This window comes from Coregonus clupeaformis, chromosome 17, assembly GCF_020615455.1.
Source record: "Coregonus clupeaformis isolate EN_2021a chromosome 17, ASM2061545v1, whole genome shotgun sequence".
NCBI lineage: Eukaryota > Metazoa > Chordata > Actinopteri > Salmoniformes > Salmonidae > Coregonus > Coregonus clupeaformis.
The window spans coordinates 53,239,577-53,258,539 of record NC_059208.1 but is presented as its reverse complement, the minus strand read 5'-3'; the positions used below and the strand labels follow the sequence as shown (position 1 = coordinate 53,258,539).

Sequence of the window (18,963 nt, the reverse complement as noted above, 5' to 3'; positions counted from 1 at the left end):
GTCAGGGTCAGGGACAGCAGTAGATGTCTCCTCTCCTCCTTAATAATACATGTTTAACTGAATACAGCTTTGACATTCAATGGGAAATAAAAACATCTTCCTTCCTTTTCAGTTTGCCTGCCTGCTGGTGTAACTTGTGTGTGTGTGTGTGTGTGTGTGGCGCGCATGTGCGTCTACGTGTACCTTGATGTCGAACTGCAGGTAGCGCTTGTCCATCTCTCTGGAGACGACACTCTCTATGACCTCCACAGGAACCAGCTGGAAGCAGTCGTACGCCGGGCAGAAGATGTTGTGAGCCTCCCCTTCCTGGATCTTCAGATTCAGAAACCTGACAAAACACACAGAGTAAGAGACAGAGACACAGAGACAGAGACAGAGAGAGACACAGAGACAGAGAGAGACACAGAGACAGAGACAGACACAGACACAGAGACGGAGACAGAGAGAGAGAGCGAGAGAGAGAGAGACAGAGACAGAGACAGGGACAGAGACACAGAGACAGAGACAGAGAGACACAGAGACAGAGAGAGAGACAGAGACAGAGAGAGACACAGACAGAGACAGACACAGAGAGAGAGACAGAGAGAGAGAGAGAGAGAGAGAGAGAGAGAGAGAGAGAGAGAGAGAGAGAGAGACAGACAGACAGAGACAGAGACAGAGAGAGAGACAGACAGAGAGAGACACAGAGACAGACACAGACACAGAGAGAGAGACAGAGACAGAGAGAGAGAGAGACAGACAGAGAGACAGAGACAGAGAGAGACACAGAGACAGAGAGAGAGAGAGAGACAGAGAGAGAGAGAGAGACAGAGACAGAGAGAGACACATAGACAGAGAGAGAGAGAGACAGAGAGACACAGAGAGACACAGAGAGACAGAGAGAGACAGAGACAGAGAAAGAGACAGAGAGATACACAGAGACAGAGACAGAGAGAGACACAGAGAGAGAGACAGAGACAGACACATAGACAGAGAGAGAGACAGAGAGAGACACAGAGACAGAGAGACAGAGAGAGAGACAGAGACAGAGAGAGACACATAGACAGAGAGAGAGAGAGAGAGACAGATAGAGACACAGAGACAGAGACAGAGAGAGACACAGAGACAGAGAGAGACAGAGACAGAGAAAGAGACAGAGAGAGACACAGAGACAGAGAGAGAGAGAGAGAGAGACAGAGAGAGACACAGAGACAGAGAGAGACAGAGACAGAGAGACAGAGACAGAGAGAGACACAGAGACAGAGAGAGACACAGAGACAGAGAGAGACACAGAGACAGAGAGAGACACAGAGACAGAGAGAGAGACAGAGACAGAGAGAGACACAGAGACAGAGACAGAGAGAGACACAGAGAGAGAGAGACACAGAGACAGAGAGAGACACAGAGACAGAGAGAGACACAGAGACAGAGACAGAGAGACACAGAGACAGAGAGAGACACAGAGACAGAGAGAGACAGAGACAGAGAGAGAGACAGAGACACACGCTTAAGGTTAAGTATCCTACTAGTGGTTTATCTTCCCCTATTGTCCTATTAAATCACACTTACACCTAGAAAAACAAACTAAGTTCAAATCAATGGAGAAACCACAGAGAAACGAGTGCGTCCAAATGGCACCCTATTCCCCATGCAGTGCCCTTCTTTTGAACAGGGCTCTGGTCAAAAGTAGTGCACTATGTAGGGAATAGGGTGCCATTTGGGACGCTTCATTGTTTTGTGGAAGGAATGAGCTCACCCTTCCCAGCAGGCTCGGCAGAACTCGTGACCACACGACATGTCAACTGGTTCCTCGAAGATAGACACGGGGCACATGCAGATCCCACACTGTCAGAGAGACAGGGAGAATAACACAACTAAGATGCTTACAGATTGATTGATCGATTGATTGATTGATTTAATTATTATAGTGTCATTCATCTTCAAGGATGCCCAGCCCAGATAGGTATAATAGATGTTTAGATACGTTTTGACAATCTAAAAAAAAACAGTTCAACAATCTTTATGACTTTCTCTCAAAGACGCAGGGAGAATAAAACACAGAACTGAGAATGACAGGAAACACATTTTGACAGGAATTACAAAGTGTCTTTACAGCAAAATAAATGACAAAACTAACAAACATGCAATAGCTGATTAGATTGTCAGAGCATCAGGAAAAAACACACGAGACTGACAGAATGACAGGCAATATTATGGATTCTGTTTAGCGCATATTCAATTAAAAAAACACAAATATCCTGCTTGGATAAGTTTGAGGATCTGGCTACAGTGTAACAGTGTACAGGAAGTTCTTAATAACATATGCACTTTTTTAGACTTGACTATCTGTGATGTGGAGAACAGCCGAGCAGATCTTCCTGAGGCCCATCATCATCTCTTTAGACAAAATGTCTATTCCATAAAACCCAATGCATTGCCCAGGCATCCTCTACTCCACACACTGCTGCCTTGTTCTACAGTCTGAAGAGGAACAATGGACTGCGGGGAACCCACTGGAACTCAACAAGGACTGTATTGATCTCTGAAAGAGGCAGCTTGTAATCCCATCTACTGAAACCTTCAGAAAAGGACCCTTTGAGTACACAGTGTGTAGCCTGGCAGTTAGGTTAAGGACTAGCTATTCACTGGTTTACTCCTCCACTGAGTTGATTTGCTGATAAAGTCAACTCTCAGACTGACAGAAATTGTTATTAGTTCAGTTTCCTCTCAGAGATGATGTGTGTTTTTCTCCAAATCAAGGTTGTCTGGTAGTAGAACCATGCCATAACACAATAAGCACTAGAGCAGGGGTGTCAAACGTCCGGCCCGCGGGCCGGATCAGGCCCGCAAACGGGTTTAATCCGGCCCGCGAGATGATTTTGTAAAGAATAAAAATGAGCTGCAATTTTTCAATAAAATAAACTGCTGTTCCAGTTGTGTCCACTGGATGACGCAATAGCAATTGTGTTAAGCAAGCAAACTGTTTATACCGGGGCAGAGCAAATAGGTCAAGCAAGTGCAGCCAGTCCGGATGAGCTACTTTGTTTTGCCCGCGATATTTATTACGGCTTCTACTTTTAACATTATGTGCTTTGGCACCCTCATTGCCCCAATATGTCTCTGTCAAAAAAGAGAAAAGTGGACGCAGAGTGCAGAGTGTTCCAAGAAAAATTGTCATCCTTCTATTTATTCACGGAATTGAATGGGAAAGCTGTATGTTTGGTGTGTTCACAGCATGTTGCAGTGCTGAAAGAATATAACCTTCGTCGCCACTATGTGAGAGTCTTCATGCCGACAAATATGACAACTTTCAAGGACAGCGGAGAAGAGAGAAGGTGAATGAACTGTTGGCGGGTCTGAAGAAACAGCAGTCTGTGTTTACTCACAGCTGAGACATCAGTGACGCTGCAGTGAAAGCTAGCTACCTCATTGCTAATGAAATCGCAGTGGCTTCAAAACCATTTAGTGAGGGTGAATTTGTAAAAACATGCATGATGAAGGCAGCAGAGATTGTGTGCCCTGAAAAGCACCAGGCTTTTGCAAATATCAGCCTGACAAGAAACACAGTTGCAGACAGGATTTCCGATCTTTCAGTGGATTTGGACAGCCAGTTGAAGCAAAAAGTAAAGTCATTTATTGCGTTTTCGGTTGCAATTGATGAAAGCACGGACATTACAGATGTTGCACAACTGGCCATTTTCATCCGCGGAGTTGATGACACATTGACCGTCACCGAGGAGTTCGTGGAGTTGGTGCCGATGACAGATACAACGACAGCAGCTGATATTTTCACTGCACTCGTCGGCGCGCTGGACAGGGTCGGAGTGGACTGGTCCCGCGCTGTCAGCCTGGCTACAGATGGTGTGCCCTCAATGATCGGGAAAAAAGCAGGCGTTGTGACAAAGTTCAGAGAGAAAGTGCAATCTAAAAATGGAGGACGTGATTTTTGGACTTTTCACTGTATTTTGCACCAGGAGGCTTTGTGTTGCAAGTCATTAAAGATGGATAACGTCATGAAGGTGGTCATCCAAACTGTTAATTTCATCCGATCCAGAAGCCTGAATCACCGTCAGTTTGACAGCCTTCTCAGAGAGAAAGACCACATCTATGGCCTGCCATACCACACTGAGGTAAGATGGTTAAGCCGAGGTGCTGTGCTGAGGCGTTTCTTTGATTTACGAGAAGAAATTGAACAGTTCATGGAAGAAAAGGGCAAACCAGTGTTAGAATTTAATTCCGCAGAATGGATGCAGGACCTTGCATTTATGGTGGATGTTACAGAGCACCTGAATAACTTGAACAAACAGCTGCAAGGGCGCTACAAAGTTGCCACGCAGTATTATGACAGCATACGTTCTTTCAAGTTGAAGCTGTCATTGTGGGAGACGCAACTTGCCGGTGGTGATGCAGCTCACTTCCCCTGTCTGAAAAATGTGTGCGCGACCCAACATGTGGCAGACATGAAGCGGTTCAAAGATAAAATAACGGGACTGTTAAGGGAGATTGAGCAACGCTTTCAGATTTTTGGTGAACTAGAGAAAGACTTCAAAGTTTTTTGTTCGCCATTCACCGTGAATCCCTCTGATCTGCCCGTCAGCATCCAACTTGAAATAATAGACTTGCAGTGTGACTCGGATTTGAAGGGCAAATTTGCCGCAGATGGCTTGGACACATTTTATCAGAATCTCTTGCCAGGTTACCCCAACTTGACAGCCCTCGCTGCAAAACTGTTGTGCATGTTTGGAACCACATATCTTTGTGAGCAAGTTCTCTGTAATGAGCATAAATAAAACAAAGCTGCGCTCAAGGCTCACGCACAAGCACTTGAATCACATCCTGAAGTTGGCTGCCACTCAGGATGTGACGCCTGATATTGATGCGCTGGTGAAAGCTAAAAGATGCCAGGTATCAGGAGTCAAATAAACTATGCAACCCCACTTAAAGTGCTGCATGAGACACCCTGATATAGTTCTGTGATCTGTGATATACTTCTGTGAATCACTGAGGCATTGTGTGTTTGTGTGTTGTTTGTCCTCATAATTTCAAATAACTTGAGGTGTTTTATGATTAATAGTGATGTTGTGCTTTTGGACACACCGTCCTCAGGCTCCAGCTTTATGTTTATATGTTTTTATGTTGATGTGCTATTGTTTTTAATTGATTTTATTTTATTTGTATATTTAACCTATTCTTGACTCTGTGGTTCTTGCACTTGTTTGGGGAACAGGATTTCATTATTTGTATCTACATTTCTGCCTGAGAAATGACACCCTGATATAGTTCTGTGATCTGTGAAACAGTTATGTGAATCACTGAGGCATTGTGTGTTTGTGTATTCTTTTTCTTTAGAATTTTCAAATAAACTTGAGGTGTTTTATGATTAATAGTGATGTTGTGCTTGTACTATTTTGGACACACTGTCCTCAGGCTCCAGCTTTATGTTTTATGTTGATAGTATTAAAACAAAGAAAACAATGAAGTTGTTGTTTTTAAGTTATATATACCATGATTTTACCGGTCCGGCCCACTTGGGAATAGATTTTCCTCCATGTGGCCCCTGAGCTAAAATGAGTTTGACACCCCTGCACTAGAGACTCAATATGATACTGGAAGTAAGTCTCAATACTGTCTCATGGCTTCCTTTCCTTGTCTCTTGACATGATACTGGGAGTAATTCTCAATACTGTCTCATTGCTTCCTTTCCTTGTCTCTTGACATGATACTGGGAGTAAGTCTCAATACTGACTCATGGCTTCCTTTCCTTGTCTCTTGACATGATACTGGGAGTAATTCTCAATACTGTCTCATTGCTTCCTTTCCTTGTCTCTGACATGATACTGGGAGTAAGTCTCAATACTGTCTCATGGCTTCCTTTCCTTGTCTCTGACATGATACTGGGAGTAAGTCTCAATACTGTCTCATGGCTTCCTTTCCTTGTCTCTTGACATGATACTGGGAGTAATTCTCAATACTGTCTCATTGCTTCCTTTCCTTGTCTCTTGACATGATACTGGGAGTAAGTCTCAATACTGACTCATGGCTTCCTTTCCTTGTCTCTGACACATGAAAGGTTTGGAATTGAATAGGTTTTCAGTTTCAACAAATTCATTTCACCAGAGATAACAGAGGAAGGGAAGCCACTTCACACTATTGAGCTGTCTTTGACTGGATGAATGATCTATAAGCATCAGTGTGTGTGTGTGTGTGTGTGTGTGTGTGTGTGTGTGTGTATGCCTGTATCTGTGTGTGTGTGTGTGTGTGTGTGTGTGCGCCTGTATCTGTGTGTGTGTGTGTGTGTCTGTGTGCCTGTGTGTGTGTGTGTGCCTGTGTGTGTGTGTGTGTGTGTGTGTGTGTGTGTGTGTGTGTGTGTGTGTGTGTGTGTGTGTGTGTGTGTGCGCCTGTATCTGTGTGTGTGTGTGTGCCTGTGTGTGTGTGTGTGTATGCCTGTATCTGTGTGTGTGTGTGTGTGTGTGTGCGCCTGTATCTGTGTGTGTGTGTGTGTGTGTGTGCCTGTATCTGTGTGTGTGTGTGTGTGTGTGCCTGTGTGTGTGTGTGCCTGTGTGTGTGTGTGTGTGTGTGTGTGTGTGTGCTGTGCCTGTGTGTGTGTGTGTGTGTGTGCCTGTGTGTGTGTGTGTGTGCCTGTGTGTGTGTGTGTGTGTGTGTGTGTGTGTGTGTGTCTCCTCCTCTCTCTATGCTTCCTGCCCTCACCAGTGTTCCATCATCGTCCCCGGGGGTGAGGCTGATCTCGTCGGGGGAGGTGATGGAGGAGCGGGTGGTCCTGGGGGTACGAGGGGAGGGCAGGGTGTCCCAGGCGTTGAACCCACTAGGGGGAGCACTGGGCATGTGGACCCCAGACCGCTGGCAGCACTCCTCAGAATTACACATCCAGGCCTCCAGCAGCTTCTCTCTGTCCCAGTCTATAGCAGGAGAGGTGGAAAATACTAGTTAGGTAATACCCTTTCAGTCTTAAAGCTATCCTCTCAACCAAATACTCCAGAAGGTTCTCTAGGTCCCAGTCTATAGCAGGAGAGGTAGAAAATACTAGTTAGGTAATACCCTTTCAGTCTTAAAGCTATCCTCTCAACCAAATACTCCAGAAGGTTCTCTAGGTCCCAGTCTATAGCAGGAGAGGTAGAAAATACTAGTTAGGTAATACCCTTTATTCTGCCCTTGAGTTGCGTTCCCGTGCAAAACTAGACAGATAGCTAACAACTGAGTCGTCAATAAAACTTCCAAGGCGTGACTTTTCTTGAACGAATGTATTGAAAACGTTTATGTTGTGAAACTGCAAATACAGAAAATAATATACTTTAGTATTCAATTCACATTGACATACTGTAGCTGTACATTATACATTTCAAGTTGAAGTTGCATAAATACAAAGCAAGTGCCAAGTTACCATGTATCTGGCATGACGACAAACCAAATAGATAATTACTCTATGAGTAACAACTAGCCAACTCCTTTCATTACTCTAATAATGTACTAACACCTCTGTACAATAACAAAGCATATTACACTAGAAACAGTAACAAACTATAGTATGTTTTACACTTCTTTTACATGACGCATGAGCAAACTAATACAGCTAACGGCATCCATGAAAGTCAATGCAATTTGCGTGAGTAAATGTAACCAATTAACTTTGATAAGTAAGCAATTCTGTCAATAACAATATTATCATCACTTGTAATATGCTTGAATTGAACTTACAAACAAATATTTTCCGAGGCTGAAGCGTAACAAGAAATAGTTGCACTGAAAGAACTGTACAGTAACGTTGTTTCTAGCTGCTTGTCGCGTGCATAATAACAACTTTACTTCCGGGTTTTCGTCCATAATTCTAAGTACCAGAAAGCTCCACTAGGGGGCGCTAAACACCATGGAACACAATGAAAGTCACTCTAAATCACTATAATAAAATACATCTGTTACCTTCTAACAAGATGGCAGCACACTCCCCGCCTGGTATAATGAGATTGTGCCACTATGAAATCAAATATTTTGTCTCTAGGATGCTTCAGAAAGAAGAACAACAATCTCTGAGATTGGTCTCAGAAACACCTTAGCAATCCCTTGCTTGACAACCTTTAGTTCTACTTTCCTGACCTTTCCGTCAGTACTGGGAAAGGTTTTGACCACAAGTCCGACTGGCCAGTCATTTCTGTGCGTCTGACTGTCTTTCAATAAGACAACATCTCCCACTTTCACATTTGGCTTTTCTGCTGTCCATTTTCTGCGTCTCTGCAGTGTTGTCAGGTACTCCTGTCTCCACCTTTTCCAAAAAGTGTCAGCGAGACACTGGACTTGCTTCCACTGTTTTCCATGAAGATCGTTCATGTGGAAATATCCAGAAGGGGCTGAGGTAGCGTTGGTCTTTTGTGTCAGTAACATTGAGGGTGTAAGAATGGCAGGCATGTCAGGATCGGTTGACACTGACACTAGGGGTCTCGCATTGATTATTGCCATAACTTCAGACATAAGAGTGCTCAAGACCTCATGTGTGAGACGAGTGGAGCCCGTCTGAAACAGCATAGCATCAAGGATACGTCTGGCAACCCCAATGAGTCTCTCCCAAGAACCACCCATATGAGACGAGTGTGGGGGATTAAATATCCAAGTACATCCCTTGTCTGAGAGGTATTTAGTCAACTCTGAGTCATTTGTGTCGATTCCCAGTTCCCTGCAGGCACCTATAAAGTTTGTACCTCGATCAGAGCGTAGCACTTTTGCTGGACCACGGATAGAGAAAAAACGCCTCAGCGCGTTGATGAAGCTGGATGTGGACATGGATTCGATGAGCTCAATATGGACTGCTCTAGTAGACATACATGTAAAGAGTACCGCCCATCGCTTGGAGTCTGCACTACCACCTCTAGTGCGACGAGTTATGACATTCCATGGTCCAAACACATCAAGTCCAACACTGGTGAATGGTGGCTCTGATGTGAGTCTGTCTGCAGGTAAGTCCGCCATCTTTTGGTCAACTGACTTTCCTCTAACCTTACGGCAGGTGACACACTTGTGGATGATACCAGAGACCAGATGTTTGCTCCCAATAATCCAGAAGCCTGCTGCTCGAATAGCTCCATCTGAAAAATGACGGCCCTGGTGAGCCACTTGCTCGTGATAATGTCTTACCAGCAGAGTGGCGACATGATGCGTCCGTGGGATGATGAGAGGATGTTTTTCGTCTTGTGACAGGTCGGCAGAGGATAATCGGCCTCCCACCCTCAGCAACCCATCCTCATCAATCACTGGGTTCAGCTTTTTGAGTGTACTTTGTTTTGGTAACTCCTTTCCTTTCTCAAGGCATTTTAATTCCTCTTTGAAGGCTTCATGTTGCACACAGTGAATGATTGCTGTTTTGGCTTGTGATAACTCACTTGTACTGCATGGTTTTTTACACTGATGCCAGCCTCTGCAGTTGTTGCCGTCCGCACTTTTGTGAAAGGATCTGGCAACATGAATGAGTCGTGCTGTGGCTCGATTGAGAGCTTTCCAGTTCGAGAACCTCTCAAAGCGATGAGAGCCGAATTGAGCTCCAGAAACCTTAGTGACGAAGGCAGTGACGTCTGGCTGAATCTCTGCGTCTGCGTCAGGCTCTACAAGGTCAAAATTGATGGTCTCAGACTCACTTGAGTTTGCTTGAGCCAGAAAAGGGGGACCTGAGAACCAACTGGTGTGCTTTAAGAGAGTGGCTCGTATGGGCCTGGTTGCATGGTCTGCTGGATTGCTGTCAGTGTTTACGTAACACCACTGGTCTGGATTGGTAGACTTCCTGATACGAGTTACCCTATTGGCAACATACACATAAAATCTTTTGGTGACATTGTGGATGTAACCGAGAACTATCTTACTGTCTGTGTAGAACTTGGCTGCATTTACATCAATGTCTATTTCGTCTCTGATCAGTTCATACATCTCAACAGCTAGCACAGCCGCACACAGTTCTAGGCGTGGGATAGTGTGGGCCGGGTCGAGGGCCAATTTAGATTTCCCCATGACAAATCCAACATGGCATTGACCTTCCGAGTCAATAACTCTCAGATAGGCTACCGCTCCTATGGCTACTGTAGAGGCATCCGAGAAGATGTGCAGCTCTCTTCTTTGAGTGGTAGACAAGGAGACTGGGATGTAGGGCCGCTGAATATACAGATGTTCCAACTCCATCAAAGATTCCTTCCACATTTTCCATTCCTCTTCTTTTTCTGTGGGAAGGGGGGCATCCCACTCACTCTGATCAGAAGAGAGTTCTCTGATTAAGGCTTTCCCTTGCATTGTTATTGGAGCCACAAACCCAAGGGGGTCATAAAGACTATTCACTGTGGACAGGATACCTCTCCGTGTAAAAGGCTTCTCATTGTGGGACACCTGGAATGTGAAGCTGTCTGTTTCCAGGTTCCAGGAAAGTCCCAGGCTCCGTTGAAAAGGGAGAGGATCTACTCCGAGTTCCAAGTCTTTTAAGTCCTTGGCACGGTCCTCCATGGGGAAGGCTTCCATAACTGTTTTGCTATTGGATGCAATCTTGTGTAGTTTCATGTTGGACTCCGCTAACATTGCTTGTGTTTTTTCTCATAATGTTGATAGCTTCTTCTGGAGTAGCTACTGATATCAGCCCATCATCGACATAAAAGTTCCTCACTACAAACTGCTTGGGTTCTGACCCGTATTCCTTCTCACCCTGTAGAGCTGCTCGTCTCATGCAGTAGATGGCTACGGCTGGTGAGGGGCTGTTCCCAAATACATGGACTTTCATCCTGTACTCAGTTATGTTTCTATCTGGGTTGTTGTCTTCATACCAGAGAAACCTTAAGTAATCTCTGTGATCCTCACGTACACCAAAACAGTAAAACATTTGTTGCACATCTGTCGTTAGTGCAATGCCATCCTTGCGGAAGCGCATTAAGACGCCCAAGAGTGTGTTGTTTAAGTCTGGACCCCTGAGCAGGACGTCGTTCAGTGACACGCCTTGACACTCAGCGCTGGAGTCAAACACCACTCTTATTTGTTCAGGCTTTTGTGGATGGTAAACACCAAATATTGGCAGATACCAGCATTCTTTTTCTCCCTCTAGTGTCGGAGAATGTTCAGCTTGGTCGTTATCCAGCATCTTTTGCATGAAGTCAATAAATTGAAGTTTCATGTCAGGCTTTTTGTCTAAAGTCCTACGAAGTGATGTGAGACGCTTCATGGCCTGCTCCCTGTTATTAGGAAGACGACGTCTAGTGGGGCAAAAGGGTAGTGGAGCCACCCAGTTGTTTCCATCATCCTGGAAAACCTGTTTGTCCATAATGTCCAAGAAAGCTTTGTCTTCCACAGATGGTGCTGGTTTATCATCGTCTTGTGTTTTGTTGAACACGGAACATCCCAGGCTGTCTGTGTTCACAGTTGTGCTTGGATCTCTCGAGTGCCCTGTAGAGAGAGAAATGTGTTGCTGAGCTACGCTGCTGTAGTTCTCTTTCACCTGGATGATGTCAGGGCAAGGGCTCAGATAGGACGTGCGACCATTTTGAAGTATGTTTGTCCTGAACACGTTAACACTGGCTGGTCGGTGAGCCGTTCCCAGACAAACTTCACCCACGATGACCCACCCGAGGTCGAGTCGCTGTGCATAAGGAGTGTCGTGGGGCCCATTGATTTGTTCTCGTACCTTGTGTACCCTTAAGATGTCTCGTCCTAAGAGCAGGAGAATGGGAGCGTCTGGGTCTACAGCTGGAATTTTGTCCGCCACTGGTTGCAGATGGGGATGATAATGCGCAATGTCTGGGGAGGGAATCTCCATTCTATCGTCTGGCATCATGTCACACTCTATCAGAGTAGGGAGAGTGAGCTGCTTGTGTCCGTCTATAGACTCCACCATGAAGTTGACGGCTCTCCTGCCTGAAGTCTCTGTTACCCCAGAACAGGTCTTCATGGTGTATGGAGCAGAGTTGTCATTGATGTTGAAGAGATTGAAAAACTCTGTCTTGGCCAGAGATTTGTTGCTCTGTTCATCAAGCACTGCATACATTTTGACAGCTTTCTCTCTTTTCCCAGCTGGATAAGCTTTGACTAGGCATATTTTTGAACATGATCTTGGATTGGCTGCCTCACCACAGATCTCGGTACACTTTGAGGTGACTGATAGAAGAGCATCTTCACCTTGCTCCCCCGCCATGCTCTTTCTCTGCTGTAGCGGTATCTATCGTTGAAGGAGCTGGACCTGGATGCAGAGCAGCAAGATGTCTGTCGCTGTCACACTCGAGCACTTGATTGACACCTTACAGTCTTTAGCTCTGTGCTGAGTTGACCCACAACATCGGAAACAAATGCCATTCTCTTTGAGATATGATTTGCGCTCATCTAGAGTTTTGAATCTAAACCCGCGACACTTTTTAAGAGGATGAGGCTTGTTATGTATTGGACAGTGATGGTCAGGGCTTTCAACCTTTGTCTTACTGGGTTTGGTTTGGTGGTCTGAGGGCTCAGATGACACATCTGTTTTGTGTACAGTCACAGGTGTCTTGCTGTTGTACCTGACAGGTTTCTCACTTTTCACAGACACCTGGGTAGTTGAGGTGTAGAGGGTGAAGCTGGGGTCGTTTCTAATTTTCGCCTGGTTCCTGATGAATCTCGAGAAAAACGAGAATGGTGGGAATGCTACCCGATAGTCCTCCTTGTATTTGGATCCCTGTGCTATCCATTTCTCTTGTAAACTGAATGGAAGTTTCTCTACTATAGGGTTTACCCCACGAGATGTGTCCAGATAAGCGAGGCCTGGAAGGTACCCTTCTTCTTTAGCACACTCCAGTTCGAGAAGAATGTCACCCAGTTCTCTTAGTTTGTGATTGTCTTTGTTAGACAGTTTTGGAAATTCATCAATTTTCTTCAACAGTGCATTCTCGATCACTTCAGGTGTACCATAGCACTCTTCTAGTCGTTGCCAGACCATGTTAAGCCCTGCTGTTGCATTGAGAATATAGACAGATCTAATTCTCTTTGCTTGCTCAGACGACTCTGCCCCTAGCCACTTGGTAATTAGATCTAACTCTTCCCTGGCTGATAGATTCAAGTCTCTGGTCGCATTGAGAAAAGATGCTTTCCATGCCCAATAATTTTCAGGACGATCATCAAACTTCAGGAGTCCGGAACTCACCATCTCACGGCGCAGGAGGTACTTGGTGAGTTCTGGTGCCACTTGTGACTCAGGGAAGCTTTGTTTCGGTGACTGGAAGTGGGTTTGTTTTCCCTTTCCACCATGCTGCTTTTAATTTCTTTTGTACGGAGAGTCTCTGCTCATGCTCCGTTGTTTGCTACTTTCTGGATTGTGGCCTGTAGCTGGGCCAACACTAAGCTCTTGTGTCTCTACTTCAAATGGCATTTCAGCAAAGTAGGGCCTAGCATGTTGTTGCACATACTCACGAGTACGTTGGACTGGACTTAAGGGCTGTGTCCCTGTGTTGAGTTCTCTGTGGAGCTCTCTGCGTTCAGACTCTACCGCTTCTTCAAGGGCTACAGCTTCAGCCAACGCAGCTGTTCTCTCAACTTGGAGAACATATAAACTTGCATCCAGTTCCGCTTTTTGTTTCATCATAGAAGCTTCCTTTTCAGCATAGGAGACTCGAGCACGCGCTGCGTCCGCCTTGGCACGTGCTTTGATGGCTGCACAACTCACAGTTGAGGATCTGCTTGACTGTTTTGATGACCTTGATCTTGTAGACTGAGACTTGGTCTCAATGTGCTGAAGAGGCTCCTCCATCTCTCTTACTCGCTCCTCTTCCTCTTTCTGTCGAACACTTGCCTCTGGTTGCTGCATCGTAGACTGCTGGTCATCCCTAGGATCAGAGGCTTTGTTGGCTAATGAACGTAGAATCATAACCACCACGTGCGATTATTCTTGTGCTTGAGCCCGCCGTGATGATGTTTTTTCACTATTCTGCCCTTGAGTTGCGTTCCCGTGCAAAACTAGACAGATAGCTAACAACTGAGTCGTCAATAAAACTTCCAAGGCGTGACTTTTCTTGAACGAATGTATTGAAAACGTTTATGTTGTGAAACTGCAAATACAGAAAATAATATACTTTAGTATTCAATTCACATTGACATACTGTAGCTGTACATTATACATTTCAAGTTGAAGTTGCATAAATACAAAGCAAGTGCCAAGTTACCATGTATCTGGCATGACGACAAACCAAATAGATAATTACTCTATGAGTAACAACTAGCCAACTCCTTTCATTACTCTAATAATGTACTAACACCTCTGTACAATAACAAAGCATATTACACTAGAAACAGTAACAAACTATAGTATGTTTTACACTTCTTTTACATGACGCATGAGCAAACTAATACAGCTAACGGCATCCATGAAAGTCAATGCAATTTGCGTGAGTAAATGTAACCAATTAACTTTGATAAGTAAGCAATTCTGTCAATAACAATATTATCATCACTTGTAATATGCTTGAATTGAACTTACAAACAAATATTTTCCGAGGCTGAAGCGTAACAAGAAATAGTTGCACTGAAAGAACTGTACAGTAACGTTGTTTCTAGCTGCTTGTCGCGTGCATAATAACAACTTTACTTCCGGGTTTTCGTCCATAATTCTAAGTACCAGAAAGCTCCACTAGGGGGCGCTAAACACCATGGAACACAATGAAAGTCACTCTAAATCACTATAATAAAATACATCTGTTACCTTCTAACAAGATGGCAGCACACCCTTTCAGTCTTAAAGCTATCCTCTCAACCAAATACTCCAGAAGGTTCTCTAGGTCCCAGTCTATAGCAGGAGAGGTAGAAAATACTAGTTAGGTAATACCCTTTCAGTCTTAAAGCTATCCTCTCAACCAAATACTCCAGAAGGTTCTCTAGGTCCCAGTCTATAGCAGGAGAGGTAGAAAATACTAGTTAGGTAATACCCTTTCAGTCTTAAAGCTATCCTCTCAACCAAATACTCCAGAAGGTTCTCTAGGTCCCAGTCTATAGCAGGAGAGGTAGAAAATACTAGTTAGGTAATACCCTTTCCAGTCTTAAAGCTATCCTCTCAACCAAATACTCCAGAAGGTTCTCTAGGTCCCAGTCTATAGCAGGAGAGGTAGAAAATACTAGTTAGGTAATACCCTTTCAGTCTTAAAGCTATCCTCTCAACCAAATACTCCAGAAGGTTCTCTAGGTCCCAGTCTATAGCAGGAGAGGTAGAAAATACTAGTTAGGTAATACCCTTTCAGTCTTAAAGCTATCCTCTCAACCAAATACTCCAGAAGGTTCTCTAGGTCCCAGTCTATAGCAGGAGAGGTAGAAAATACTAGTTAGGTAATACCCTTTCAGTCTTAAAGCTATCCTCTCAACCAAATACTCCAGAAGGTTCTCTAGGTCCCAGTCTATAGCAGGAGAGGTAGAAAATACTAGTTAGGTAATACCCTTTCAGTCTTAAAGCTATCCTCTCAACCAAATACTCCAGAAGGTTCTCTAGGTCCCAGTCTATAGCAGGAGAGGTGGAAAATACTAGTTAGGTAATACCCTTTCAGTCTTAAAGCTATCCTCTCAACCAAATACTCCAGAAGGTTCTCTAGGTCCCAGTCTATAGCAGGAGAGGTAGAAAATACTAGTTAGGTAATACCCTTTCAGTCTTAAAGCTATCCTCTCAACCAAATACTCCAGAAGGTTCTCTAGGTCCCAGTCTATAGCAGGAGAGGTGGAAAATACTAGTTAGGTAATACCCTTTCAGTCTTAAAGCTATCCTCTCAACCAAATACTCCAGAAGGTTCTCTAGGTCCCAGTCTATAGCAGGAGAGGTAGAAAATACTAGTTAGGTAATACCCTTTCAGTCTTAAAGCTATCCTCTCAACCAAATACTCCAGAAGGTTCTATAGGTCCCAGTCTATAGCAGGAGAGGTAGAAAATACTAGTTAGGTAATACCCTTTCAGTCTTAAAGCTATCCTCTCAACCAAATACTCCAGAAGGTTCTCTAGGTCCCAGTCTATAGCAGGAGAGGTGGAAAATACTAGTTAGGTAATACCCTTTCAGTCTTAAAGCTATCCTCTCAACCAAATACTCCAGAAGGTTCTCTAGGTCCCAGTCTATAGCAGGAGAGGTAGAAAATACTAGTTAGGTAATACCCTTTCAGTCTTAAAGCTATCCTCTCAACCAAATACTCCAGAAGGTTCTCTAGGTCCCAGTGTGTGGCACAGCAGCGACAGACAATCTGGTCAGCACCTGCAATTTAGGGCATACAAGACCTTTCTTATTCCAGGAAACCCTCAAATCATTTACTCCAGCCTTTTGTCTGTAAAGGAAAAATAATCCTCTCTCTCTCTCACTACTCTCTTTCAAACAAAGGTACAAGGAGAATGACGACATGTTCTGCCTCTCCTGGAGGACAATGGGAAGAACCTGATTTCAAACATCTTTCTTTCGTGTTTGTTTCTGGGTATTCTATACATAATGCAGTCAGAAGCCACAACCAGCCTTTCTTAGAAACTCTCTGGATGTGTCTGAATGGCACCCTATTCCCTACACAGTGCACTTCTTTGAACCAGAGCGCTATGGGCCCTACTATAGACTGCCGTCCTGTCCAGCAAGCTGCCTCAGAGCGCTATGGGCCCTGTGATAGACTGCCGTCCTGTCCAGCAAGCTGCCTCAGAGCGCTATGGGCCCTGTGATAGACTGGCGTCCTGTCCAGCAAGCTGCCTCAGAGCGCTATGGGCCCTGTGATAGACTGCCGTCCTGTCCAGCAAGCTGCCTCAGAGCGCTATGGGCCCTGTGATAGACTGCCGTCCTGTCCAGCAAGCTGCCTCAGAGCGCTATGGGCCCTGTGATAGACTGCCGTCCTGTCCAGCAAGCTGCCTCAGAGCGCTATGGGCCCTGTGATAGACTGAGCGTCCTGTCCAGCAAGCTGCCTCAGAGCGCTATGGGCCCTGTGATAGACTGCCGTCCTGTCCAGCAAGCTGCCTCAGAGCACTATGGGCCCTGTGATAGACTGGCGTCCTGTCCAGCAAGCTGCCTCAGAGCACTATGGGCCCTGTGATAGACTGGCGTCCTGTCCAGCAAGCTGCCTCAGAGCGCTATGGGCCCTGTGATAGACTGCCGTCCTGTCCAGCAAGCTGCCTCAGAGCGCTATGGGCCCTGTGATAGACTGCCGTCCTGTCCAGCAAGCTGCCTCAGAGCACTATGGGCCCTGTGATAGACTGCCGTCCTGTCCAGCAAGCTGCCTCAGAGCGCTATGGGCCCTGTGATAGACTGGCGTCCTGTCCAGCAAGCTGCCTCAGAGCACTATGGGCCCTGTGATAGACTGGCGTCCTGTCCAGCAAGCTGCCTCAGAGCGCTATGGGCCCTGTGATAGACTGGCGTCCTGTCCAGCAAGCTGGCCCTGTGATAGACTGGCGTCCTGTCCAGCAAGCTGCCTCAGAGCACTATGGCCCCTGTGATAGACTGCCGTCCTGTCCAGCAAGCTGCCTCAGAGCGCTATGGGCCCTGTGATAGACTGGCGTCCTGTCCAGCAAGCTGCCTCAGAGCGCTATGGGCCCTGTGATAGACTGCCGTCCTGTCCAGCAAGCTGCCTCAGAGCGCTATGGGCCCTGTGATAGACTGCCGTCCTGTCCAGCAAGCTGCCTCAGAGCACTATGGGCCCTGTGATAGACTGGCGTCCTGTCCAGCAAGCTGCCTCAGAGCGCTATGGGCCCTGTGATAGACTGCCGTCCTGTCCAGCAAGCTGCCTCAGAGCGCTATGGGCCCTGTGATAGACTGCCGTCCTGTCCAGCAAGCTGCCTCAGAGCGCTATGGGCCCTACTATAGACTGCCGTCCTGTCCAGCAAGCTGCCTCACGCTACAGAAACAGGAGAGAGGCTCCTGCTCCTATGAGCCGTTCCGGCTGTCACAAGGTGCTCTTGTACAAGGCTACTTCCTTACATAAGGAATAGGGAAGCATTAGGGAAGCATCTTCAGTCATATAGCTACTTCCTTAAATAAGGAATAGGGAAGCATCTTCAGTCATATAGCTACTTCCTTACATAAGGAATAGGGAAGCATTAGGGAAGCATCTTCAGTCATATAGCTACTTCCTTACATAAGGAATAGGGAAGCATCTTCAGTCATATAGCTACTTCCTTAAATAAGGAATAGGGAAGCATCTTCAGTCATATAGCTACTTCCTTAAATAAGGAATAGGGAAGCATTAGGGAAGCATCTTCAGTCATATAGCTACTTCCTTACATAAGGAATAGGGAAGCATCTTCAGTCATATAGCTACTTCCTTACATAAGGAATAGGGAAGCATCTTCAGTCATATAGCTACTTCCTTACATAAGGAATAGGGAAGCATTAGGGAAGCATCTTCAGTCATATAGCTACTTCCTTACATAAGGAATAGGGAAGCATTAGGGAAGCATCTTCAGTCATATAGCTACTTCCTTACATAAGGAATAGGGAAGCATCTTCAGTCATATAGCTACTTCCTTACATAAGGAATAGGGAAGCATCTTCAGTCATATAGCTACTTCCTTACATAAGGAATAGGGAAGCATTAGGGAAGCATCTTCAGTCATATAGCTACTTCCTTACATAAGGAATAGGGAAGCATCTTCAGTCATATAGCTACTTCCTTAAATAAGGAATAGGGAAGCATCTTCAGTCATATAGCTACTTCCTTACATAAGGAATAGGGAAGCATTAGGGAAGCATCTTCAGTCATATAGCTACTTCCTTACATAAGGAATAGGGAAGCATTAGGGAAGCATCTTCAGTCATATAGCTACTTCCTTAAATAAGGAATAGGGAAGCATCTTCAGTCATATAGCTACTTCCTTAAATAAGGAATAGGGAAGCATCTTCAGTCATATAGCTACTTCCTTAAATAAGGAATAGGGAAGCATCTTCAGTCATATAGCTACTTCCTTAAATAAGGAATAGGGAAGCATTAGGGAAGCATCTTCAGTCATATAGCTACTTCCTTAAATAAGGAATAGGGAAGCATCTTCAGTCATATAGCTACT

General features: G+C 45.2%; 1 protein-coding gene across 2 annotated transcripts in view; it reads right to left on the bottom strand.

The window, feature by feature from the left end:
• LOC121542564 (ankyrin repeat and IBR domain-containing protein 1) overlaps positions 1-18,963 on the bottom strand; it is a 105,808-nt gene that overhangs the window by 43,418 nt on the left and 43,427 nt on the right. For both annotated transcript variants that reach the window (XM_041851975.2, XM_041851976.2), the window contains exons 6-8: positions 6,688-6,896; positions 1,736-1,824; positions 184-328 (exon numbers count right to left, since the gene is read on the bottom strand). In XM_041851975.2, coding sequence (XP_041707909.2) covers positions 184-328; positions 1,736-1,824; positions 6,688-6,896 — 443 coding nt within the window. The remainder of the gene's footprint in view (positions 1-183; positions 329-1,735; positions 1,825-6,687; positions 6,897-18,963) is intronic.